This window comes from Tachypleus tridentatus, chromosome 2 (assembly GCF_004210375.1).
Source record: "Tachypleus tridentatus isolate NWPU-2018 chromosome 2, ASM421037v1, whole genome shotgun sequence".
NCBI lineage: Eukaryota > Metazoa > Arthropoda > Merostomata > Xiphosura > Limulidae > Tachypleus > Tachypleus tridentatus.
Genome location: NC_134826.1, coordinates 139,899,300 through 139,927,186, shown reverse-complemented (window position 1 = coordinate 139,927,186; position 27,887 = coordinate 139,899,300). Strand labels below are relative to the sequence as shown.

The following is a 27,887-nucleotide window of genomic DNA, read 5'->3' as shown; positions in this document are numbered from 1 at the left end:
CGTTACTATTACTATTTGTAAAGCGATACTGTAGATCAAATGAAAAGAAATAATCTGTGTAAGTTTCAATGTGTATTATTGTACTTATTATAAATTATACTTTCACAATCTAAAACTGAATCATCTATTAAAACATACCTTTTCAGTACGTCACTATATTACTGAAAAAGACAATGGTTCGATTCCCTTGGGTGGGCTCAGCAGATAGCCGATGTGGCTTTAACTATAAGAAACACACACACACACACACGTGTTTTTTTTTAAAAGAATCTTTATTTGAGCTACAGATACTAAAAAGACATGACACCAACATAGAATGAGGAATAGCAGAATTACGTAACTGTTTCTTTATTTAAATTTTACATAATTTTGTTTTTAAACGTTTATTCAATTTCAAAAAAATCAAAATCAAAAGTGATTTTAACATCAAAATAAATTTTCCACGCAAAGCTATGAACTTCAAGGAAGTAGTCATGGAAATTGTACTGTTCTCAAACAACATAAGCAAAAACTATTAATTTGGTTAATATTAGTACACATAAAGTTGAAAGAAGTAACTACTAAGTCTAATTCAAATTAAAAATATACTTCTTATGTTTTCCAAAATTTCAATTTCTTTATGATACGATGAACTGCATTTTTAATTGTAGTCATGTTTGGCCTTGGTTGTTCTTCCCGGACGATGCGTTGTCTATGAAGTGACCATTGGGTAGTGAGATTTTCAGTTGATTTATTGCGCCACTCAGAAGAACACGTGATGGTGTATCCTAGTTTTCACACAGATTGAAACAGAAGGCAATTATATATCGTCTTTACAAACTTATGATTTTTAAAATACGTGGACACCTTCCATCCAAGATGTTTAAATTGTTTGTCAGCCTTTGGTTTCACTTTTGGTAAAGTTTCCATCAAACTTTTCTTTGAGCCGTGAATCGTCATTAAATATCCACGATCAGTAAATTCCGTCTGAAACACTAATGTTTTATCAATACAGCCGATGAAATCATCCTCACGCTCTTTTTGATCTTGAAGAAGCTTTGGTGATAAAAGAACTTCTGCTGGTTCAGTTTCATAACATGCAATTCCTTGTATGAATGTATTAATACTCTGATCGTCTTCAGGAATAATGAATGTCTTTATATAATGAATAAAGAAAGGGAATATGGTCCCACATCATTGAAACTGATATTTCTTATCTTCAGGAAGATACCAATGTTGTTCACGTGCTGGAGTGTTCACGTGGTAAGTGAACTGCCTAGTTTACATTTGGAGAGCGTTTCAACTGGAATCCTGTGTCTGATTCCACCAATACTCAAACGTATAGTCTTTATTCCTTCAGGAAATATGGAAAAATATCAAGCTCTACTTATTTTACCTGAGATTTTTATTTCTCAAAATCTCATTATTTTACTTGCTATCGTTCATTAACTTGTCATATAGTAACTATGTTTCATAAATGTGTACATATTTTCATATCTAAGCATTACTTTTTAATTATTGCTACGTAATACATTGTTTTATCAATAAACGACAATAACTATCATTGAATAACTTTTCTTTCCACGTGTCCTCATTTCGTAACCAATCAACAAAATACTTGACAGAGTGACGTACGATGGCTTGAGGGGTGAGTTGGAACCTTCATCTTCTATTTAAATAAACGTCACTATATGTGTGCATCTGTTCATTAAACGTTTCCACATTTATTGATAAAAGAGCACCAAACTTGACACAGTGATTCAGTAAGACATGGGCTTCTCTTTTACCAACGAACAGTGAGATTGACCGTAACCTTAAAACGCTCCCACGGCTAAATGGGCGAGCATGTTTGGTGCGACGGGGATTCGATACCGCGACCCTCAGATTACGAGTCGAAATGCCTAAACCGACCTGGCCATGCAAGGTCACCAAGACTTAAGATAATTTGAATTAGGTTGGTGAAGAATCCCAGTGGTGGTGATACTATATTAACAATAATATGAGTAAATGAATAACGTTAATACGTAATATTAATAGTAATTCAGTGGCATGGTGATTTGACGAGCTGTGAAGTGTGATAAATACAATTAATTGGATACTTTATCATGATAGTAGTTTCATACTTTTGACTCAGAAGTTCCAAACTTATAAAAGGCAATTGTGCAAAGTCAAGTAACAAAATCTTTCATTATAACATCCATTTAATGTTGTGGAATTGTTTGGTATCCTAATAACTTTAAGTTTCAAGCAAAGTAGTTTAACTGTATAGTACTGATAATAGTGTCTCACAAATAATCAGTTAATATTAGATTCACACAAAACAATTTATGGAATAAATATACCCTCCAAGACCAACATATATTGTCTATAATATTTACAGAGCCATTTTTCTACAGTTTTATAATTTAAATTTTGTTAGTTTAGTACTTGAAATTAAACCATGAATTATGATGTTCTTGCTTCATGCCTGAGGTCTAACAAATAGCTTAATATTTATTATTAAATATTTATACTGTTGATGTTCATCATTTTTATATTTTTGTATCATTGTGCATAAAACTTAATTATTGTATTAGTTTTTGTAGTATTAGTTGGAAGAGTTCCAGAAGTGAATAAAAATTTAATTTGTAAGAAGAGTATGGTATAAAGTATACATTATTTGATTAGAATAACCATTATAATTTAAGTTTATCAGTGTCTTATTTTGAGACCTATGATATTTATATGTATCAAAAGCTTGTTTATATACTTCAGGGGAACTGTATGGGTTCAAATGGGGAAACCTTGATAGTTATGCAAGTTATACCATTTTCTTTCACTAACGATGCATAAGTAAAGGCAGAAATGGAATATCAGTAATCATAGAAATGACGCATGTGTTAGTTTGTTATAACTTGAAAGCAAATTAAATAAAAAATGCTGCATTGACTGAAAATGTGGGATGTGTTTTCCTTCCTCAGTGGGCCATACTTTTTCAGAGCACATGATCTGCCATTGCTCCTTTTGGTCTTTGTATCCAGGCGCAATTGGATGAATTGTGTCTGTCCTTGGATAACATTACAGAATCCATTGGTCAGCCCATCCGACCGTGGCTCATTACAGTCCCCAAATGTGACCTTTCTTTAAGTCATCAAAAAGGCAGATACTCCCAATTGGAAGTACCGTCTTTTGTTTACTGAACATCTTTAGAAAAATCTTTCCATTCCAATTTATACAGATGTCTTTTAACACTTTTATAACTTTACCTTTTGGTACTGGCCATAATGACACATAACCCGGAACCAGGACTGGAAAGACCAACTTCAGGTAACGGGTGGTGGTTCTTGTACTTACCTGTTGGTCTTCCTTGTGGGTTATGATCATGAGCATTATGCTACAGAAAGTCCTTTACAACTTTGTATACTGGATGTGAACATTGGTTTTATGCCATTTTATGTTTTTTAATTGCTGTTTTGGTTTTACCTTCATTTCCTTTCATGTATTTTACTTCATTTACTTTATGTTTACCATTTCACTAGACATTTGGCGAATTATTATTACGATTTTGCTACGTGTCTTTTAAAACTTTTATTTTACTTTACCTTTTGATAATGGCTCTTATGACACATAACCCGGAACCAGGACTGGAAAGGCCAACTTCAGGTTGGTTATGATCAAGTTATGATCATTACTGTTATGCTAAAGAAAGTCCTTTACAACTTCTCTTACTCTGCTTTCTCTCTTAACATTGTAGACTAGGTGTCAACACTGGTTTTATGTTTTTTTTCTATTTTTCAATGCTGTTTTGTTTTACCTTCATTTCCTTTTATGCATTTTACTACATTTAATTTATTTTTACCTTTTTTACCGGACATTTGGCGCAGATAGCCTAGCTGCTTTGTGCCATAAAACATGAAATCAACCAACGAACCAACCAACCATCTTGGACCACCTGACTGGACTTGAAACATTGACGATCACAGAAGACTTCAACAATGAGAGAACACCTTGTTTCTGTCTTCTTTGATCTTGAGCTCCCTCTTGGTGATGTTGTTCTTCCCATGGTCCTTAAGGCAAAATTCTTGGAGTTTATTTTTCACCATAAGCTTTCTTTCATTCATCACATCAAACAGCTATGTATCAAACGTGTGAGGGCATTAAACATCTTTCATGTCTTCTCTGCCACCTCTAAGCGAGTGGATCAATGTTCTGTGCTCAAGGTGCTTGCATTTGATCCAAATTGGACAATGAGTTTATGATTCTGCCAGGACCTCACCTTTAAAGATGCTGTACCCCATTCACCATCTGGGTCTTTGGCTCTGCATGGGGATTTTCTCACTTATTCAGTCCAAAGCTTGTACACCAGATCCTATGAACCTGTTCTCAACCTCCAATATTTGCTCTTTCTGAATAGATGGTCTGTCTTTTTTCCTTTAGGCTTTTGTATGCAAGGAGAGTTGGTTGAATTGGGCATGTCATTGGATGATATTGCTATCTCCACTGATCAGCATTATCCCACCATGGCTTATTACCATCCACACCTGTTACCTTTCTTTGAGCCATCTGAGGATGGTAGATACTCCTGATTAGAAGGTACTGTCTTCTATTTGCTGACCATGTTTTGAACCATTCTTCTATTTTGATTTACACAAATGGTTCAAAAATTAGGCAACTCTGTGGACTGTGCCAGAGTTTGTTGTGACTCGGTGTTTGCTTTGTTATTTGCTGCCAAGTTGCATGCCATTTACCTTGCCCTGGATGACATTGTACAAATAGTACAATGATTGTACTATTTGCAGTGATTCTAGCTCTGGAATCACATTAAATTCCATCCTGTTCTTGTCAATATTAAACAGCAACAACTGACCCATCTTCTTCATCTTCCACTAACATAAGTTTTGTTTGGATAACTGGCCATGACAGTACTTGTGGGAATGAGCTCATTGACACCTCAGCCAAGTCCACGTGCTTTGGTGCTGTCACAGCTGTGCCTGTTCCATATATGGACTAAAAGGTCTTGTATTCAAGACTTGGCTTCCTACCAGTTGTCTTAGAATAAACCTTCTTTGGCCATCTTGTTTTCATAAGGATTGGAAGGAGGAAGTTGCATGCAAATCTCATAGACAGACTTACAAACAACATAGTGTGTGTAGATATGAGTATCTTTGTGGAATACATTTTGAGAAAATATTAACTAGTTTATTGTATCTGAACACCAGATAATTAGTACTTGCATTAACATTTACACGTTCACACTTGTTATGTTAAAATAAGCTTTGAGATTTGAAGCTGGGTTCCAATTGTTGTTAGAACTTTATATTAAATCATTTACCAACCATCATAATAGATGTTCAGCTTGAAAACAACCTCAAAGTGACATTTTTAGTGTTAAACAACTTACATTATTGATACATTTACATTATTCTGAAATTTAGGTCTGTGTTTGTAAGGAAGCAGATGAATTTTTCAGCACATTTTTGTATAAAACTGAGTTAAAATACAAAGATCTGATACTTAAGATTAAAAATATGTTTTTGATATCTTATCGAACAAATAGTTAGTAGCAACATAGCTTCTCCTAATCAAAAGGTTTTATTGTTTTAAAACTCATGTATACCTACTTAAAGTTCACCTAAATATGGCAACTTTAGTTTGCTACTTTCACATTAATTTCTTCATACATTAACTTTATTACTTGCCTCCAATAGACTTTTGCGATATTATTTTGTAATTTTTGACCAAATTATATTGAATAGAAGTCCATAATTGTGTTAATATACATTTTGATACCTTTCATCCCTTAAATTCTCGGCTAATTTAGGATTTCTAGTTATTACTATAACTATTTGAAAACGCTACAAGCAGGTGTGAAGTTTTTGTTTATTTTGAATTTTGCGCAAAGCTACACGAGGGTTATGTGTCCTTAATTTAATAGTGTTAGAGTAGACGGAAGACAGATAGTAATCACTACCTTGGCTACTCTTTACCAGCGAATAATGGGATTGACTGCCTCATTATAATGGCTGAAAGGGCGAACGTTTGGTGTGACGGGGATTTGAGCCCAAGGCCCTCGGATTACGAGTCGAGTGCCTTAACCACATGGCCATGCCAGAGCATTGTAAAAAGTTGGATTTATACTAGTGAACATATCCAAAGGTACTATCACATTTAAGATAAGATAAGATAGGAGGTAAGATGCAGTGTTAAGTTTGAGGTAACTGGATACAGTTCAAATACACGAAAACTTATTGCGGAGGACTCCAGAAACTGGATTTAACTAGTCTGTATAAAAATGGATCTTTAAAACTTTAAAATTGATTTTGAGATAAGGAATCTCACAGTATTACTGAAAAAAATGTTATGGGAGGAAATAGAAAGTGTAACAAACAAAACAAATGTTGGACGTAACGCTTTTCATTTATTTTTATGATAATTTATGGTAATTTTTTTCACTAATTCGTCACCTAACAATCAATATTAGAGACATGACAGAGGTTTGGTGAATTCAACATGAAACTTTTTGAAAAGTCTTATGATGACCTACGTCTTTTACTATCAGTTAAAGTAAGTAATTGCGTGTTTTAACGTACAAGGTAACAGTAGTAAAACTGTATTAAGTTTACTAAAAGTAGAGTTAGTACTGTATTTACTTGGGAGTGCTAATGCCAAATTATATCTTATCAGACGAAACATGACTTACAACATGTTTGACTGAACATTAATAAACTGTGAATCTTGAAAACATCAAAATCACTTTTCAAAAAAAAACTACAGCACAGTTCTTATGTCTCAAAATGAGCCAACTGTCATAGAAAATGTTCTTACATAAAATTATTACAATAAATATCTATTTTAACTAAAGAACTTACGGAACACCCATTTCCACCACGGTGTTAACAAACTGGTTCCCTACCACAATTAGAGCTAACTGTAAAGAGAATTCAAACAAACACCCTCCTGTTCTACACTAGAAGGAAATGTAGAAAAACACTTTTAAAATTACTGTTATATCACTTTATGAAATATCTCAGAAAGGACACAAGACTGAAAAGTACAATAAGGTATAAGTTAGTGAGTGAGAACACTAATAACTTGCCCAGGACCAAATGGTCCAAAAAAATAATGTTTCAAACCTAAAAAGTTAAAGAATGTGTGTGACTGACATGAAAAACTTTGATTGATTCTTCATAGTTTAACTTTCTCACAACAGGCTCAATCCCAGGAACTGACCTAACAATTATTCTGTGCTTGTTATAGTATTACAATGTATTCATAATTATTCTGTGCTTATTATAGTGTTACAATGTATTCATAATTATTCTGTGCTTGTTATAGTGTTACAATGTGTTTATAATTATTCTGTGATTGTTATAGTATTATAATGTTTTCATAATTATTCTGTGCTTGTTATAGTACTACAATGTGTTCATAATTATTCTGTGATTGTTATAGTATTACAATGTGTTCATAATTATTCTGTGCTTGTTATAGTATTACAATGTGTTCATAATTATTCTGTGCTTGTTATAGTATTACAATGTATTCATAATTATTCTGTGCTTGTTATAGTATTACAATGTATTGATAATTATTCTGTGCTTGTTATAGTGTTACAATGTATTCATAATTCTGTGCTTGTTATAGTATTACAATGTATTCATAATTATTCTGTGCTTGTTATAGTGTTACAATGTATTCATAATTATTCTGTGCTTGTTATAGTGTTACAATGTATTCATAATTATTCTGTGCTTGTTATAGTATTACATTGTGTTCATAATTATTCTGTGCTTGTTATAGTGTTACAATGTATTCATAATTATTCTGTGCTTGTTATAGTATTACAATGTATTCATAATTATTCTGTGCTTGTTATAGTATTACAATGTGTTCATAATTATTCTGTGCTTGTTATAGTATTACAATGTGTTCATAATTATTCTGTGCTTGTTATAGTATTACAATGTATTCATAATTATTCTGTGCTTGTTATAGTATTACAATGTATTCATAATTATTCTGTGCTTGTTATAGTGTTACAATGTATTCATAATTATTCTGTGCTTGTTATAGTGTTACAATGTATTCATAATTATTCTGTGCTTGTTATAGTGTTACAATGTATTCATAATCATTCTGTGCTTGTTATAGTATTACAATGTATTCATAATTATTCTGTGCTTGTTATAGTATTACAATGTATTCATAATTATTCTGTGCTTGTTATAGTATTACAATGTATTCATAATTATTCTGTGCTTGTTATAGTATTACAATGTATTCATAATTATTCTGTGCTTGTTATAGTATTACAATGTATTCATATCATTTTGACAGGCATTAAGTAAACACAAGTTTTTTGCACACCAAAGATAATATTTTTAATGGAGTATTTTTACTAAAAATGTATCTATGAATACTTACATATGTATAAATATATAAATAGAGAATTTCTGCAAACTAGTCTGAGTGTTCATTTCAATGTTTAGATTAAAAATACTTTCTCTTTAGTCTCAAAAATCACAAACTTTTTTGTGTAATATCTGAACCTGAAGCCTTGTTACTGGTGTAACCCCTGAAGCAGTAAAGAAATAGAACTTCAAATTGTGATATTAAACTACTTATATTTATACTAAATAGTTTTATGATCATAATAGTATGTGAATGTACATACATTGTTAAATTTTATTGTTTTATTGCCTTTATAACTCCTTACTAATTACTATTTATGCCTTAATAAGTGTTAAATCATGTGACAAATATGCAGCTCTTCTTATGCTTTTGAATTCCATTATGCACGAGCTACTCATGAACATTTTTTAAAATATTATTAGTTTTTTGTTTGTTTGTGTGTTTAGGTATTTTTTAAAATTTTGTTTACAGTGTTATTTCAGTTCTTTGCATCACAATATGACATTTTTTATGTTTATTTTTGTTTAGAATTTTGTGCAAAGCTCTACAAGGGCTATCTTCACTAGTTGTTCCTAATTTAGCTGTGCAAGACAAGAGGGAAGGCAGCTAGTTATCACCATCCACTGCCAACTCTTGGGCTACTCTTTTACCAATGAATAGTGAGATTGACCATCACATTATGACGTTCCAACAGCTGAAAGGGCAAGCATGTTTGTTGTGACAGGGATTCAAACTCGCAACCCTCAGATTATGAGTCGAACGCTTTAATCCACCCAGCCATACCAGGCCTATTATTATTAGTAGTAACAGTGTTACTTATTTTACTTAATTTAACCTAACTAAACTAAAGATATTCCTATTTTACACATTGCATTTCCCATGGCAATCAAGGTTGAATTGAAAGTAAAATATGGAATTATATTTACAGGAAACATTGCAATATGATAAATCACTTGACAGATGAAAACCATGGCTTTCTATTGGTTTTTAAGTAACACCTTATTGAGTGGCTCAAACACTTATTGGTAATTTCTAATAAAGAGGACGTCACAGGTGAGTGTGGCAAGATGGATTTGATTTCATGTCTTTGGAACCAAGTAATATCAAAGACTAATGAAAATTATAGTTTGCCTAAGCAAAATTATATCATAATAAGTATTTCTGTATATATTTGTTAGCAATGTGAACAGTTTCACTACTTTGATCACAAGACTATATAGTATTACAACTGTATATACTTTACTGTGTTTCACACTGATCCACCAGTTTATTTAACAAAACACTCAGACTTGATCAATAATAAAACTAAGACTGGTAAAGTGATAAAGTGTGCTGTTAGTGATGTTCAATATACTTTACTGTGTTTCACACTGACCCACTAGTTTATTTAACAAAACACTCAGACTTGATCAATAATAAAACTAAGACTGGTAAAGTGATAAAGTGTGCTGTTAGTGATGTTCAATATACTTTACAGTGTTTCACACTGACCCACTAGTTTATTTAACAAAACACTCAGACTTGAACAATAATAAAACTAAGACTGGTAAAGTGATAAAGTGTGCTGTTAGTGATGTTTAATATACTTTACAGTGTTTCACACTGACCCACTAGTTTATTTAACAAAACACTCAGACTTGATCAATAATAAAACTAAGACTGGTAAAGTGATAAAGTGTGCTGTTAGTGATGTTCAATATACTTTACAGTGTTTCACACTGACCCACTAGTTTATTTAACAAAACACTCAGACTTGAACAATAATAAAACTAAGACTGGTAAAGTGATAAAGTGTGCTGTTAGTGATGTTCAATATACTTTACAGTGTTTCACACTGACCCACTAGTTTATTTAACAAAACACTCAGACTTGATCAATAATAAAACTAAGACTGGTAAAGTGATAAAGTGTGCTGTTAGTGATGTTCAATATACTTTACTGTGTTTCACACTGACCCACTAGTTTATTTAACAAAACACTCAGACTTGATCAATAATAAAACTAAGACTGGTAAAGTGATAAAGTGTGCTGTTAGTGATGTTCAATATACTTTACTGTGTTTCACACTGATCCACTAGTTTATTTAACAAAACACTCAGACTTGATCAATAATAAAACTAAGACTGGTAAAGTGATAAAGTGTGCTGTTAGTGATGTTCAATATACTTTACAGTGTTTCACACTGACCCACTAGTTTATTTAACAAAACACTCAGACTTGATCAATAATAAAACTAAGACTGGTAAAGTGATAAAGTGTGCTGTTAGTGATGTTCAATATACTTTACTGTGTTTTACACTGACCCACTAGTTTATTTAACAAAACACTCAGACTTGATCAATAATAAAACTAAGACTGGTAAAGTGATAAAGTGTGCTGTTAGTGATGTTCAATATACTTTACTGTATTTCACACTGACCCACTAGTTTATTTAACAAAACACTCAGACTTGATCAATAATAAAACTAAGACTGGTAAAGTGATAAAGTGTGCTGTTAGTGATGTTTAATATACTTTACTGTGTTTCACACTGACCCACTAGTTTATTTAACAAAACACTCAGACTTGATCAATAATAAAACTAAGACTGGTAAAGTGATAAAGTGTGCTGTTAGTGATGTTTAATATCCTTTACAGTGTTTCACACTGATCCACCAGTTTATTTAACAAAACACTCAGACTTGATCAATAATAAAACTAAGACTGGTAAAGTGATAAAGTGTGCTGTTAGTGATGTTCAATATACTTTACTGTATTTCACACTGACCCACTAGTTTATTTAACAAAACACTCAGACTTGATCAATAATAAAACTAAGACTGGTAAAGTGATAAAGTGTGCTGTTAGTGATGTTCAATATACTTTACTGTGTTTCACACTGACCCACTAGTTTATTTAACAAAACACTCAGACTTGATCAATTATAAAACTGAGACTGGTAAAGTGATAAAGTATGCTGTTAGTGATGTTCAATATACTTTACTGTATTTCACACTGACCCACTAGTTTATTTAACAAAACACTCAGACTTGATCAATAATAAAACTAAGACTGGTAAAGTGATAAAGTGTGCTGTTAGTGATGTTCAATATACTTTACTGTATTTCACACTGACCCACTAGTTTATTTAACAAAACACTCAGACTTGATCAATAATAAAACTAAGACTGGTAAAGTGATAAAGTGTGCTGTTAGTGATGTTCAATATACTTTACTGTGTTTCACACTGACCCACTAGTTTATTTAACAAAACACTCAGACTTGATCAATTATAAAACTGAGACTGGTAAAGTGATAAAGTATGCTGTTAGTGATGTTCAATATACTTTACTGTGTTTCACACTGACCCACTAGTTTATTTAACAAAACACTCAGACTTGATCAATAATAAAACTAAGACTGGTAAAGTGATAAAGTGTGCTGTTAGTGATGTTCAATATACTTTACTGTATTTCACACTGACCCACTAGTTTATTTAACAAAACACTCAGACTTGATCAATAATAAAACTAAGACTGGTAAAGTGATAAAGTGTACTGTTAGTGATGTTTAATATACTTTACTGTGTTTCACACTGACCCACTAGTTTATTTAACAAAACACTCAGACTTGATCAATAATAAAACTAAGACTGGTAAAGTGATAAAGTGTGCTGTTAGTGATGTTCAATATACTTTACAGTGTTTCACACTGATCCACTAGTTTATTTAACAAAACACTCAGACTTGATCAATAATAAAACTAAGACTGGTAAAGTGATAAAGTGTGCTGTTAGTGATGTTCAATATACTTTACTGTATTTCACACTGACCCACTAGTTTATTTAACAAAACACTCAGACTTGATCAATAATAAAACTAAGACTGGTAAAGTGATAAAGTGTGCTGTTAGTGATGTTCAATATACTTTACTGTATTTCACACTGACCCACTAGTTTATTTAACAAAACACTCAGACTTGATCAATAATAAAACTAAGACTGGTAAAGTGATAAAGTGTGCTGTTAGTGATGTTCAATATACTTTACTGTATTTCATTTCACACTGACCCACTAGTTTATTTAACAAAACACTCAGACTTGATCAATAATAAAACTAAGACTGGTAAAGTGATAAAGTGTGCTGTTAGTGATGTTCAATATACTTTACTGTGTTTCACACTGACCCACTAGTTTATTTAACAAAACACTCAGACTTGATCAATAATAAAACTAAGACTGGTAAAGTGATAAAGTGTGCTGTTAGTGATGTTCAATATACTTTACTGTGTTTCACACTGACCCACTAGTTTATTTAACAAAACACTCAGACTTGATCAATAATAAAACTAAGACTGGTAAAGTGATAAAGTGTGCTGTTAGTGATGTTCAATATACTTTACTGTATTTCACACTGACCCACTAGTTTATTTAACAAAACACTCAGACTTGATCAATAATAAAACTAAGACTGGTAAAGTGATAAAGTGTGCTGTTAGTGATGTTCAATATACTTTACTGTGTTTCACACTGACCCACTAGTTTATTTAACAAAACACTCAGACTTGATCAATAATAAAACTAAGACTGGTAAAGTGATAAAGTGTGCTGTTAGTGATGTTCAATATACTTTACTGTGTTTCACACTGACCCACTAGTTTATTTAACAAAACACTCAGACTTGATCAATAATAAAACTAAGACTGGTAAAGTGATAAAGTGTGCTGTTAGTGATGTTCAATATACTTTACTGTGTTTCACACTGACCCACTAGTTTATTTAACAAAACACTCAGACTTGATCAATAATAAAACTAAGACTGGTAAAGTGATAAAGTGTGCTGTTAGTGATGTTCAATATACTTTACTGTGTTTCACACTGACCCACTAGTTTATTTAACAAAACACTCAGACTTGATCAATAATAAAACTAAGACTGGTAAAGTGATAAAGTGTGCTGTTAGTGATGTTCAATATACTTTACTGTATTTCACACTGACCCACTAGTTTATTTAACAAAACACTCAGACTTGATCAATAATAAAACTAAGACTGGTAAAGTGATAAAGTGTGCTGTTAGTGATGTTCAATATACTTTACTGTGTTTCACACTGACCCACTAGTTTATTTAACAAAACACTCAGACTTGATCAATAATAAAACTAAGACTGGTAAAGTGATAAAGTGTGCTGTTAGTGATGTTCAATATACTTTACTGTGTTTCACACTGACCCACTAGTTTATTTAACAAAACACTCAGACTTGATCAATAATAAAACTAAGACTGGTAAAGTGATAAAGTGTGCTGTTAGTGATGTTCAATATACTTTACTGTGTTTCACACTGACCCACTAGTTTATTTAACAAAACACTCAGACTTGATCAATAATAAAACTAAGACTGGTAAAGTGATAAAGTGTGCTGTTAGTGATGTTCAATATACTTTACTGTGTTTCACACTGACCCACTAGTTTATTTAACAAAACACTCAGACTTGATCAATAATAAAACTAAGACTGGTAAAGTGATAAAGTGTGCTGTTAGTGATGTTCAATATACTTTACTGTATTTCACACTGACCCACTAGTTTATTTAACAAAACACTCAGACTTGATCAATAATAAAACTAAGACTGGTAAAGTGATAAAGTGTGCTGTTAGTGATGTTCAATATACTTTACTGTATTTCACACTGACCCACTAGTTTATTTAACAAAACACTCAGACTTGATCAATAATAAAACTAAGACTGGTAAAGTGATAAAGTGTGCTGTTAGTGATGTTTAATATACTTTACTGTGTTTCACACTGACCCACTAGTTTATTTAACAAAACACTCAGACTTGATCAATAATTATAAAACTAAGACTGGTAAAGTGATAAAGTGTGCTGTTAGTGATGTTCAATATACTTTACTGTGTTTCACACTGACCCACTAGTTTATTTAACAAAACACTCAGACTTGATCAATAATAAAACTAAGACTGGTAAAGTGATAAAGTGTGCTGTTAGTGATGTTCAATATACTTTACTGTATTTCACACTGACCCACTAGTTTATTTAACAAAACACTCAGACTTGATCAATAATAAAACTAAGACTGGTAAAGTGATAAAGTGTGCTGTTAGTGATGTTCAATATACTTTACTGTATTTCACACTGACCCACTAGTTTATTTAACAAAACACTCAGACTTGATCAATAATAAAACTAAGACTGGTAAAGTGATAAAGTGTGCTGTTAGTGATGTTCAATATACTTTACTGTGTTTCACACTGACCCACTAGTTTATTTAACAAAACACTCAGACTTGATCAATAATAAAACTAAGACTGGTAAAGTGATAAAGTGTGCTGTTAGTGATGTTCAATATACTTTACTGTGTTTCACACTGACCCACTAGTTTATTTAACAAAACACTCAGACTTGATCAATAATAAAACTAAGACTGGTAAAGTGATAAAGTGTGCTGTTAGTGATGTTCAATATACTTTACTGTATTTCACACTGACCCACTAGTTTATTTAACAAAACACTCAGACTTGATCAATAATAAAACTAAGACTGGTAAAGTGATAAAGTGTGCTGTTAGTGATGTTCAATATACTTTACTGTATTTCACACTGACCCACTAGTTTATTTAACAAAACACTCAGACTTGATCAATAATAAAACTAAGACTGGTAAAGTGATAAAGTGTGCTGTTAGTGATGTTCAATATACTTTACTGTATTTCACACTGACCCACTAGTTTATTTAACAAAACACTCAGACTTGATCAATAATAAAACTAAGACTGGTAAAGTGATAAAGTGTGCTGTTAGTGATGTTCAATATACTTTACTGTATTTCACACTGACCCACTAGTTTATTTAACAAAACACTCAGACTTGATCAATAATAAAACTAAGACTGGTAAAGTGATAAAGTGTGCTGTTAGTGATGTTCAATATACTTTACTGTATTTCACACTGACCCACTAGTTTATTTAACAAAACACTCAGACTTGATCAATAATAAAACTAAGACTGGTAAAGTGATAAAGTGTGCTGTTAGTGATGTTCAATATACTTTACTGTATTTCACACTGACCCACTAGTTTATTTAACAAAACACTCAGACTTGATCAATAATAAAACTAAGACTGGTAAAGTGATAAAGTGTGCTGTTAGTGATGTTCAATATACTTTACTGTATTTCACACTGACCCACTAGTTTATTTAACAAAACACTCAGACTTGATCAATAATAAAACTAAGACTGGTAAAGTGATAAAGTGTGCTGTTAGTGATGTTCAATATACTTTACTGTATTTCACACTGACCCACTAGTTTATTTAACAAAACACTCAGACTTGATCAATAATAAAACTAAGACTGGTAAAGTGATAAAGTGTGCTGTTAGTGATGTTTAATATACTTTACTGTGTTTCACACTGACCCACTAGTTTATTTAACAAAACACTCAGACTTGATCAATAATAAAACTAAGACTGGTAAAGTGATAAAGTGTGCTGTTAGTGATGTTTAATATACTTTACTGTGTTTCACACTGATCCACCAGTTTATTTAACAAAACACTCAGACTTGATCAATAATAAAACTAAGACTGGTAAAGTGATAAAGTGTGCTGTTAGTGATGTTCAATATACTTTTACATAATTACTTTCTAATGTTACTTTAATACATTCTGTACAAACAGAAAAGTTAATTAAAAATTCAGATAACATGCATAATGTGGCATAAATTAATATTCTAAAGAAATAAGTTCTGTTTTGAAAAGTGTGCATAATTTGGATTCATTCACCAATAAAATGTATATGTTTTTTCAAGATGTATAAATTATTCTGATAAACTTTGTGTGACTGTAACAGTATTTATCTGGCACTAAAATAAATATGGATAAAAACTTTTGCAGTCAGATTCTGGTTAAAGTTTGTTATTCTAAATGATGAACAAAATGACCTATGTCCATTTTAGAAATGCCAAAATTAGAAACAGGTAAAACTTACACAATTCAGTAAGGAAGGTGGCTATTCTTCTATAAATCTAGAAAAGGTTAACAGTAAGTCAGTTGTTTCTACAATTTTATTCAACAATGTAGAAAAGAACAACTAACCCCTAATTTTGTAAAGGTAAAACTTTCAAAAAAATTTAATAAATACACAAACATTATTCAAAATTTAATACAGAAAAAAACTATTTAAAGCCATGTTGAACATAAAATACAAAGAACTACATGACTTACAAAAACAAAAAAGGAACCCAGACCATCAACTGGCATGCTGCATTAAACCAGAGATTTACAGACTTATACAACAAAACATAAACCAACTCAATACTAAGAATGGCAGAGACAAAAAGATCTGCCACAACAAAAAACTAGAAAACTAAGATGCAAACAACAGAAAAGACACCAAAACGACAAACCGTTGACTAACCTCAAAATTAATAGATCTGACTGACAATTAAACACAGACGAGATACATCTACTTAACAAAGGACTCAACTTTGCAATAGCACCTAGGAACATTCCAACCATAGAAATCAAAACAAAAACAAGGAAACAATCAAAAACAACCAACAAAAAGAAGATAACTTAGATAATTTTATTGACATCCAACAGTCAAACTTCCCAGGTAAAATTAAAAATTTATATTTTCCAGAAACACCTAAAAACAACATCTTAAACGATTTTTTCAAAGAATTTTCTCACAAAACCATCAACATAATTTCACAAAACAGAAAACTAAAAAACAATCTTACAAAAAGAGGCATTAATTCCATTAAAAACCTAAAACAAGACAAAAACATAAAAATTCAGAAGCAGATAAAGGTTACGCTATAGTCATAATGAACACGAGTGAATACATCCAAAAAATGAATAACATCCTATCAGACACGAACAAATTTAAACCAATACACACAAATCCAACAAAGACACGAGACACAACTTAACAAATTACTACTAAAAATGGAAAAAGCCAACACAATTTCACAAACACTTTATTCCATTACGACCAACAATGTCCACATATGAATTATTTAATTACAATCTTGGTAAATACATAGCATGGGCGTTCTCCAAATATGAAACATCAGCCTAATCTAAATCAACTTAATCATAAAGTCTTAATGGCCAGTTTTGATGTTATATCCCTCTTCACAGAAGTTCCAACCACTGAAGCCTGCAAGATAGCCTTAGAACTCTATATGCGAGACCCTAACCCAACTATAGACATTCCCAGCAACCAATTAGCAACCCTCATAGAATTCACCACGATAAAGACAAACTTCATGTTCAACAACCAAAACTATATACAAACAAATGGCCTAAGCATGGGCAACCCAGTATCACCAGTTCTAGCCAATATTTTTATGACACAAGTTGAAGCACAAGCAATTAACACAGCATTACATCTGCCACTAAACTGGTACAGATATGTAGATGACACGGTTGTGGAATTCAAATCTACAGAACACCTACTTAATTTTTTCAATCACATTAACTCTATACATCCCAACATTAACTTCACATGTGAACAGGAAGAAAGCAATCAAATATCATTTCTTAACCTCAAAAGTACAAGAACCGATAAACAATTCAAATCAGAAATCCACTCAACAATCACCCATACTGGACTATACATTCCTTGGCACCCAGCACATGAAACAAAACAAAAACTCAACATACTAAGAAACCAAATAAACACAGCCATAAAACTATGCTCACCAAATAAAATTAACGATGAATTTTACAAAATGAAAATATACTTCACCAACATCAATAAGTTTCCTCCACAAACCTTAGAAAACATTATACGCACACACCTAGACAGAAAGCAAAATCAACCAACAAAAGTAAATATATCTCACGAATTAAAAAGTCACAAAACCATATTCTGCTGTATACCATATATTCCTGACATCAGCAGACAAATAACAAACATTTGGCAGAAACTAGTAACAAAATATGACATTCCAGTTAATACCAAAAGTATTCAAAAACCAGGAACAAAACTGAAGTCTATTCTATGTGAAAACTACTCTGACAAACTCCACACCAACATTATTTATAAAATACAATGTGATAACTGCCACGACTTCTATATTGGAGAAACAAGTAGAAAAATGGAAACCAGATTCAAAGAATATAAAAATCATCTACACACGTTTTCGAGCACTGCAAGTCAAATAAACACAAAACAACCATAGAAAACACTCAAATACTAAATAAAGAAACAAACATAAATAAAGGCAAAATTAAAGAAGCCTTACTTATACAACAACTTAAACACAAAATAAACCAATATAAAGAAACGCCTTAATACCTATATTAATATAATAAAATAAATAAATTATATTGGACCAAAGTATGACCCTACCAAGTTTCAAGATAATCTACTAAGATATGTAGGTATGGCAGTCGATTGAAAAGGGTTTGGAAGAAGATGAAACAACAGAAAAACTGTATCTCTCTTATGATGATGAGGAACCCAAGTGAAGTAAAAATGTATCTCAAGATGGCTGCTATGGGTATTAAAACTCTCTTTGTTATCCTGAAGGCCTAAGAGACCTAAGAAGGTTGAAACATTGTTCTCTAATTTATTGTAATAAAAGTTCTAATACTCATACCAGCCATCTTGAAATACAGTACACCTCTCTGTGGAGACATAATTATGAGAAATAACTGTCTCGAATGCTATACTACAGAAAATTGGAAACTGGATTCACTGAAAATAATAAAAAATCCTCCCAAGTTTACAAATTGCATCTTTTAAAAACAATTTTACTTTAAACATAGAACCAAAAATCAATGACCATGAAGTGATAAAAATCATCTTAATTTTAGAATGCAGCCTTACTCTAAAACAGTACCATCTGTGGTACTCGGATATCTCTATTAAGCCTTTTAGTGATCTCTAATCATTTGGGTAAAAAAAACCTTTAAAAGTAGACTTATTCTTGAAACACCACTGAAAACCTTTCTTGTAAATAGACTGGACCACCAAAAGATTGATAATAAGCAAAATACATGATTTCATGATTGTTGAGACAAAATTAAAATTTGTCTACTTAATTGTATTATTTTTTATTCATGTTATTGTTACACAAAACTACAACAAAATCGACTGAGCATTTTGAATCACAACATTGACAGATATGCTATATGGAATACTGTGAATGCCCATGACTTACTTAAAAATTAATTATTTTTCAGTGAAAGATGCGTTATGTGGTTATAAGTACATAACAGATGCAAAATTGTTCTGAGTGGACTTACGTTAAACAAGTTTACACAAAACCTTGAGAAATAATTACTTCAAAAACACACAACTCTTTATTTAAGGAGATGTTTTAAACACTTGTTTTATTTGAAAGAGCTGTTTTTCTGCTGGAATAATTTTATAGGTGCCTAGTGGGGGACATGTCTCACTCTAAACACATATTTTCTCATTGCTGTGCATTAAAAAAGTCAACATAGGAGATAATTAAAAACTACATATTTAAAATCCACAAATAGAGAAAATTAAAAAATGTAAGCAAATAAAACTGTAGATCTATTGCTGACAGTTTACACAAGCAACAACTCACCATTTTCATTCTACCACTATAAAATTATTTCAAATGATATTTATTGTGTTACAGGACTCCACTAAAATTTCTGCAAGAAACTGACAGTACTTTTAAATTTACTTCCCCATCCTTAATTATGTCACAGTATGAAATTTTCTAAGTTCTTCATTTTTAGCCATCATAAAATCCAGTGTTTTACTAGTATGTATATCAGTTGGAAACTACAGCTTGTGCATTTCTAGTGTTTTTATTGAAAACATCCACAACAAAATTAGGGGATTCTGATGATGGATATTGTTATTCAAGCCACTGTTGTTCATTATTACTCAAGTATATTTCCCTGGCGATATGTCAACAGGTGTTTGACACTAGATGATTACCATAACAGATGTTGCTATTCAATATCACATTGGAAATTCTTTCTACTGTCTTTTGTACTTAGCAGAAGTCACAAGTACATATTCAGTATTTATTACCACTGCATATATTACTCTTTCACATAGCTATTGCAATTTTAAATAGGTAGTTGTGGTAAATGTTATTGGTAATTGGCAATTTAGCAAAGTGTGCCACTGAAAGAATTATTTGTGTTGCCTTATTCTAACAAACACTTGTATACAGCAGGCTGTTGAAGAACAAACATATTGTTATGTAAACCTATCAAAGTAAGCATGTGACTGTGTATGTTTATGTTGCACTAACCTTTGTTTTGTATTATATTAAAAGAAACATTATTCCATTCTGATGAGATTCCTTTGTTACTGTTCATCTTTTGTTATATAATAGTTCAAGCTGATGGAAGCTACTCATTAAATTTGTGATCATACAATCTTTACCTTCACAATGGTCCTTTGAGAACAATTTTACAGTTTGTTTGTTACAGGTGTATACCAGTAAATATGTTTATTTTCTCTTGTACATTTGTTATTTATTTTTAATATGTGGTGGATGAGTGGAACATAAAGCAGAACTAACAGTAAACTGTTAAGAAATATGTAGCATTCAACTGAATTCACATACACTTGTGTAGTTTAGAATGTATTCTGTATAAATGAATATAAAAATCAACTTAAGTAACAATATAATTAAAACTCATTCTAGACTGTCAGAAAAATAAAGAAACAACATGAATCAAAATACAGAGACTGTATTGTCAAGCCTGTAGCTAAAGTCTCTAAAAAAATAAATAATTACAGCTGGAAGTAATGTCTGTATTATTTTCTTAAGCTATAAACCCCTCTTTTAGCTCCATGCCTACAGTACTTATCAAAATAGTTTGTTTATTTTTTAAGAGTCCCAAGTTGTCAGCTTGAAAATACAATTTTTATATTTTGATTCAAATTTTCCGACGATCCCTACATCGCTTCCCAAATTAATAATTTTTAATAATAATGTACACAAATTTATATGCAAAAACGGCTCGTTTGGGCTGAGAAAACACTTTACATAGAAGAGCGAACAACGTTTCGACCCTTCGGTCATCGTCATGTTCATGTGACGATGACCGAAGAAGGTCGAAACGTTGTTCGCTCTTCTATGTAAAGTGTTTTCTCAGCCCAAACGAGCCGTTTTTGCATATAAATTTCTCAACAAGTGGGTTTCTCGTCATCACTGATTAATGTACACATACACATACATACATATTACTGTATATAGATAAGTTTCTCATTCCCACTGAAGACCAAACACTGTTACTGTGTTAAATAAAGTCTTAATTACCTACTGAACCTGTTTCTAAAGTTCACTGTTCTCAAAATTGATTCTTCTTTAAATCTGAAATCTTAAATGTTCACATAGCTCTAGTGTACACACCTACATACTCAAATTAATTCATAAATAAATACTCACAAGTAGTAACACCACAGACCAGGAAAATATGGTACACGGTACTCGTCTCTTCCAAAAGGAAACACATGGTTCATTTTCATGTTACAGTGTACATCACAGAAGCATTTAGAAAAACACATCAGTGTAAAACTAAGTAATGAATTTTCATAACTTGTAAGAAATAAAGTTCAAACACGTGGCCTTAGAAAAAGAACCAGAACTGATAAAAAAACTGCTGTAATATTCCTTCTGAAGTTCAATTTACATTATTTTTGAAGGAGATAATAAAACCACAACTTAGGTATTGGAACATCTAACCTGTTTTTTTGTTTTGTTTAAAAAAAGGGATAAAATTTAATGAGCTTTAAATGATTTGCTTTGTTTTGAATTTCACACAAAGCTACACGAGAACTATCTGTGCTAGTTGTCCCTAATTTAGCAGTATAAGACAAAAGGGAAGGCAACTAGTCATCACCACCCACTGCCAACTCTTGGGACACTCTTTTACAAACAAATAATGGGATTGACCATCACATAATAATTACGAGTCAAGTACCTTTACCACCTGGCAGCCAGGCCAGGAACTTTAAATAAGAACATTTCAAACAAGCATAAAAGTTGACATTTTAAACTTTCAATCTCAAACAATGTTCTATCAAGATCTTTTAAACTTTTATTATTAACATTAATTTTTTATACTTTGTTATCTTTTAAACTATACGTGGTGCATTTATACAGAATTACTTTAAAAAAAGTGTTTTATCACCTTCTTTAAATTATACCTTTGAAGACCATTTACCCAAAATAACTGTATTTTTCAAGAAGAATAAGGCATTTTTTTAAATTTAATAATTTTCAATACTTTTAAGAAAAAATTCATACAAAAGATACACAGCTTGTTAATTTTGTTTGATAGAGTATATTTAGTTACAGTTTTGTTGTAAAACCAATACCAAACACTTCTACTGTCATCATAAAACTTACAATCTGAAAATCAACACTATCATCATCAACAGATAGATCTTGTATAAAAACAAAACAAATGGAAAACTGGACAAAAAGTCAGATTTTTGTTTTGATGTTTATTATAAATTGATAACAGTGATGTTCTTACCCTTGTAATAAATTTACTTTCCTTTTCTTTAATGTTGATAACTTAGCTAAATATTCTGGCCTTGGATGTTCCTGGTGATATAAAAACAAACCACATTATGATCAAGAGTTCAGGTAAAACATCATATCTGTGTGTCAAGAAATTTACATTTTTAAACATGTATTTTTGAGAAACTTTCTCAAAAGTATACCTCTAGAAAACATTCAAACATTATTTTTATAAGACAAAGTTTGAAAAGATGTTAAAAGTGAAATACTAGAGAATAGCTGTAAATATAATACTGGAAACAAACAAAGTTAAAGGTCCTGAACACCCAATCAAGGCAGGAAAACAAGGTCATTTACCCATCAGGAACGTCAAACTGTATATGTCACAACCTTTTACAGAGTTAAATTCAAAATGTAATTAAGCTAGTTTATTATCGATGTATACAAGTAAACTTTACATCACAATGTAATTACTGAATCAAATTTTAATTGTATTTAAGTTCTTAGATTCTCCCTTCTTCTATAATTTACTTATTGAATGATTTTATGTAAATTACAGTGAAATCCTTCTAAAGCAGCCACCTTTGGAACTGAGACAAACTGGCTTGATTAGAGGGGTTCCACTGTACATAATTAAGGATTGTGTAAACAAAAAGGGACTGTTATTGAATGACCACTTTCAAGGGGTGACCAAACCTGGTGGATGACCACTTAGAAGGGTTCCACTGTAGTTATTACTCAGACAAGGCAAAAATTTTACAGCTTTCTATTTTATTTATTTATGATGTCATACACTAGGAAATTAGAGTCATTTGGCATGCACACAGCCTCTCTTTTACAAGCTACCAATAGTTCTCTCAGATGTTGTATATCCATAGACTTACTGCTGTACTAACAGGGGGCATTTAGTGTGGTAGTGCCATGAGTAAAGAACAAAAACAGATGCTGGTAAACAGTACATTTTATGTTTTTCATGAATATTCTTTATTTATTACTATAAAAGTAACTAAAATGAAAAAAAACAAGAAAGTTGTTAGGTTAGATTAGCTAAAATAATGAATAGTAATAAGAAATATTCTTCATATTGTTTAATGTAATTCAAAAGGGTAACATGAGCTGAAGGTTCACCAAGTGATTTAAAACTTGTGATGAAGTATTAATAGTTACATGTGGTTCAAAAGTCGATAAAACTATGAGATTAAGAATAAACAGATGTCACAAGTTTGTAGTTATTTAGGATAAACTATCACAGTTTGCTGTCATTTTAGCACAATAAAAATGTAATTTACAATTATTTCATAATTTTTATGATGGTTATGAGGGTGTTTAAATTGACTGATCATTTAAAGAGTTATAGTTTGTAAAATAACAGATAAAATAAACTTTTTACTGACAGCAAACATCTGATATTTATTAAGGATGTTTAAAGAACTACATAAGTGAAATTTGAAAATTTGTAAATGAAGTATTTCTAATTTTAACATAAAAAATCACTTTGTAATCAGAACAGTCAACACTATGACAACATATAATTAAAATATTTTTATGATTACTGTCAAAGTTTGTGATGACACAACTAGTACCTTCAGAATCACAGTTGGTATACTGCCATGGTTAAAATTTGATGTTAAATACACAAGTCCATTGTGATAAAGTTAGTTACTAAGGTACACATTACCTCTAAAGTGACAAAACTAGTCATATCCCAGTGGTGGGTAATTACTTCCAAATACTTTTTCCACGATTCAAGAAATATTACAGCTGAAAGTAAATAAAAACAAAGTGAAAGGTTTATCATCAGTAAAGACAGAAATTGTAACAGAATATAAATCACTCTTTAAACTGATGTGACTTGTGACAATTACTTCAATTATTTATGTTCACCAAAGTGTTAGTAATTAAAAACTTTGTAAAGTGTTTTCTTTTTTCCTTGAAAAGTTCCAAATTACAGATAAATAAATCTCAAAGTAATAACATGTTTTTGGAATTATTTTGAAGTCTTTGATGGAAGATTTTAGTTATAGAAGTTTGAAGTCTTGGATGTGAAGCAAATTTGATGTGCTTTGTGTTGGTTTGAAATTAAGGCCATTCCAAGTAGTGTAAATATACAATGTTGGACGCTTTTATGTTGAAGTAACCCTTTTGCTATGGGTGTCCATTACTACACATCTCATGAGGATTTTCTTAGTGAGTTACTTTCCCAAAATTCAGGTCCTTTGTAAAGGTCAGTTTTATATTACTGTACATAGTAACATGAGCACACATGCACCATGTCATTGTAACTTCTATACTGTTTTCCAGGCACAGTTGAAAGATCAATATAATAAAAATAATAAATGTATATTCAGAGAGTGGACAAGAAAAGTGTCCCCCCTTAAAAATGCTGTTAATTTGTTATATATTTTATTAGATAACAGAACAATGTGTAAAATGCACTTCACGAGATCTGTTCAAATATGATATCAAATAAATTAACATTTTCAAGGGAGGGGCACTTTTCTGTCCTCTCCTTGTACATGAATGTATAATGTTATCAAATTTAAGCTATTTTATATGAATTATAGTTTGTAGTTATTCCAGAATGAAAAAAGCATTATTTATATTAATTTCCTTATTGTTTATAGTGGTCAAATCTATCAATACAGAGTTTCATTAGCAAAAATAACAGACAAACATTAAGTTTTTTTCTGTACAAAAATGTTTGATAATTATCTGGAGATCATAAAAATTTTGAATGTGAAATTTGAACATTTTTTGATGCATACAAATATTTTTAATCTTAAAATCAAAATTACTATGCATGTTGCATAGTCAACATGCAAAAAGAAAATAAACACAAGAAAAGCATTACTTAAAAAAGTCTTAAAACTAAATAACAAAAAATTTGATATTTTGTGCATGAAAGTTCTAACAGAGTATGAAGTAGAGAATAATATTTATTCAACTTTAACATGTAAATCTATATAATACTTACCCCAGAGTGACATAAAAACAGCAAAAAATACAGCAGCACCAATGTAGAAAAGATGAGTTATTCTGACAAAAGTGCATGTCTGGCCTGATATTCCATATCTACATCACATAAAATGATGTCCTCGTAGTCTTCACAAATGTCCTTACTGTAAAAAAATGCAATTTTGTTTCAAGTTTATATAATAAACACAGTACAGCTGAATATTTATATCAATCATAATATACAACTGTCAATTTCAATGATAATGCCACATAAAATAACTGACTAATTGAAATTATGTTTAAATCAATTTATCACAAAAATTATTAAAATATTTTAATGGTTCAAAACACATCAACCAATAAAAATTAATGGTTCCAATTATTATTCCAGCTACAAATAGCTTGTGTGAAAATAATTAATTAGCTAAACACTGATTAATTACGTCCAGTGATTAATCACTTACCACATTCCATCAATCACATAGCTCTAAGTTACTGATTTATCTGAGGTATAAATTAGAAAATGATCAAACATGAGTTATAAAAATAATAAACTGTTTGGTAACTCTTTTTTCTCCCCCTTATTCAAACCTGTGAGCATCACCCATCAAGGTGAAGCACCCATACAGAAAACACAACACTCCTCCTTCTGAAGCTGGAATCAGCATACAGGTGTAATATCCAAGCCAAACAAAGTACAGGCTTATCTTAACTCCAAAACACTCCCTGAAAAAATTGAAAGGAACAAACACTGAAGTGATTCTTATCAAACAAAATATAGTGCATGAAATAACTAATGAGAAACTCAAAAATATCCATAATAATTTTTTTTTTTATAAAGATTTGTCTGAATTTTCAACTTTGACTAGTATATGAGCAAGGTGATTTTCATGCTAAAATTAATACAATTTATATATTTTTAATATTACAGTTTCCAAATTTCATTTGCAAAGCTTCTACAATCTTCTAATTGAATATCAACTTATTTTTTGGTAAAAATGTATGTTATGTATTATTTTCTCTACACTTACACTACATGAGGTTAGGCCATTTGTTTAACCTTGTAACCAAAAAAAATATGAAATAATATTTTTCCTTTCTAAACTCCCTGCAGATTACAATAAAAGCTTATTATTATTTATCCCGACTATCGTCAGGCTTGCTTCAGTTAAATATGACAACTTCCTATATACTAAGCCTATGTAACAAGTTAGGAATAACCTTGTATACACTTAGTTCAAATTACAGCAAAAAATTATGTAATACACACGATCACATGTATATACATATATTGCAAAAAAATTAATCTATTTCTTCATTTATATTTTCTAACGTTACCTAATAAGTATTTTTTTATTTATAACAAACCAAATTTGTACATAAAAATAACAAAAATCTAGTACTTAATTGTGAATGCTGTAATTCTTTTTGTTGTCAAAGATTTAAAGTGTTGTGAGATGCTAACCCAAATTTTCAATGGTGATGTTTTTGATTTTTTTCCAAAATTATTTATTAATTTCAAACACAATTTAGAGCACAATCAATAATAAACACAAAGCATACAATGTCCAATAATTATTACAATTTAACGGTTTTTCTAAACAAACATTGTGGATCAAAACAATTTCCTTAAGCTAGTTAAAGTAAACTGAGTGACAGCCGATTTAAATCTATGTTCCGAAAAACTTCAAAGCCATCCTGTGAACGAGATGGCATTATACATAAAACAGAAGATTAAATGTTTATTTTCTGATGGTTATTAATAATGTAGTAGCAAATGTCAAAGACAGAAAGATATTTTGTTTCTTGTGGTGAAATATTATCATGAAATGTATGTGTATGAAGAAGGGGACACACAAAGAAATTAAATCAGCCTTCAAAAACATAGTTGTAAAGTGTCGTCTAAAGAAAATACAGAAATATCCAAATTATCTTTGTTAACCTGAAGATAACATAAGAAGTTTGAAGCCTTTTTGTCTACTTTATTTTAATAAAAGTTTTAATACCCACACTGGCCGTATTGAAATACATTGTTACATCAAGTAGGTTTCTCGTGATCACGAAGTACATTCTGTTGAAGACT

At 31.0% G+C, this 27,887-nt stretch overlaps 1 protein-coding gene across 2 annotated transcripts; it reads right to left on the bottom strand.

The window, feature by feature from the left end:
* Positions 1 to 253: 253 nt before the first annotated feature.
* LOC143245241 (anoctamin-4-like) lies at positions 254 to 26,534 on the bottom strand. Of its 2 annotated transcripts, none has more exons than XM_076491370.1 (5): positions 26,269 to 26,534; positions 25,824 to 25,968; positions 24,528 to 24,610; positions 22,863 to 22,933; positions 254 to 1,333 (listed from the first exon to the last, which is right to left on the bottom strand). In XM_076491370.1, the coding sequence occupies exons 2-5, from the start codon at positions 25,834 to 25,836 to the stop codon at positions 1,279 to 1,281; spliced, it is 222 nt and encodes a 73-aa protein (XP_076347485.1). In that variant the 5' UTR covers positions 25,837 to 25,968; positions 26,269 to 26,534; the 3' UTR covers positions 254 to 1,278. The 2 variants fall into 2 exon arrangements, with proteins under 2 accessions (XP_076347485.1, XP_076347486.1); XM_076491371.1 differs by having other exon boundaries at positions 26,396 to 26,534.
* Positions 26,535 to 27,887: the final 1,353 nt, after the last annotated feature.

Coding starts and splice junctions, on each gene's coding strand:
- LOC143245241 (XM_076491370.1), bottom strand. Junction 22,934..24,527: donor CTAGTTTTGTCACTTTAGAG/GTAATGTGTACC, acceptor TTATATCACCAG/GAACATCCAAGGCCAGAATA. Junction 1,334..22,862: donor AAAGTAAATTTATTACAAGG/GTAAGAACATCA, acceptor TATTTCCTGAAG/GAATAAAGACTATACGTTTG.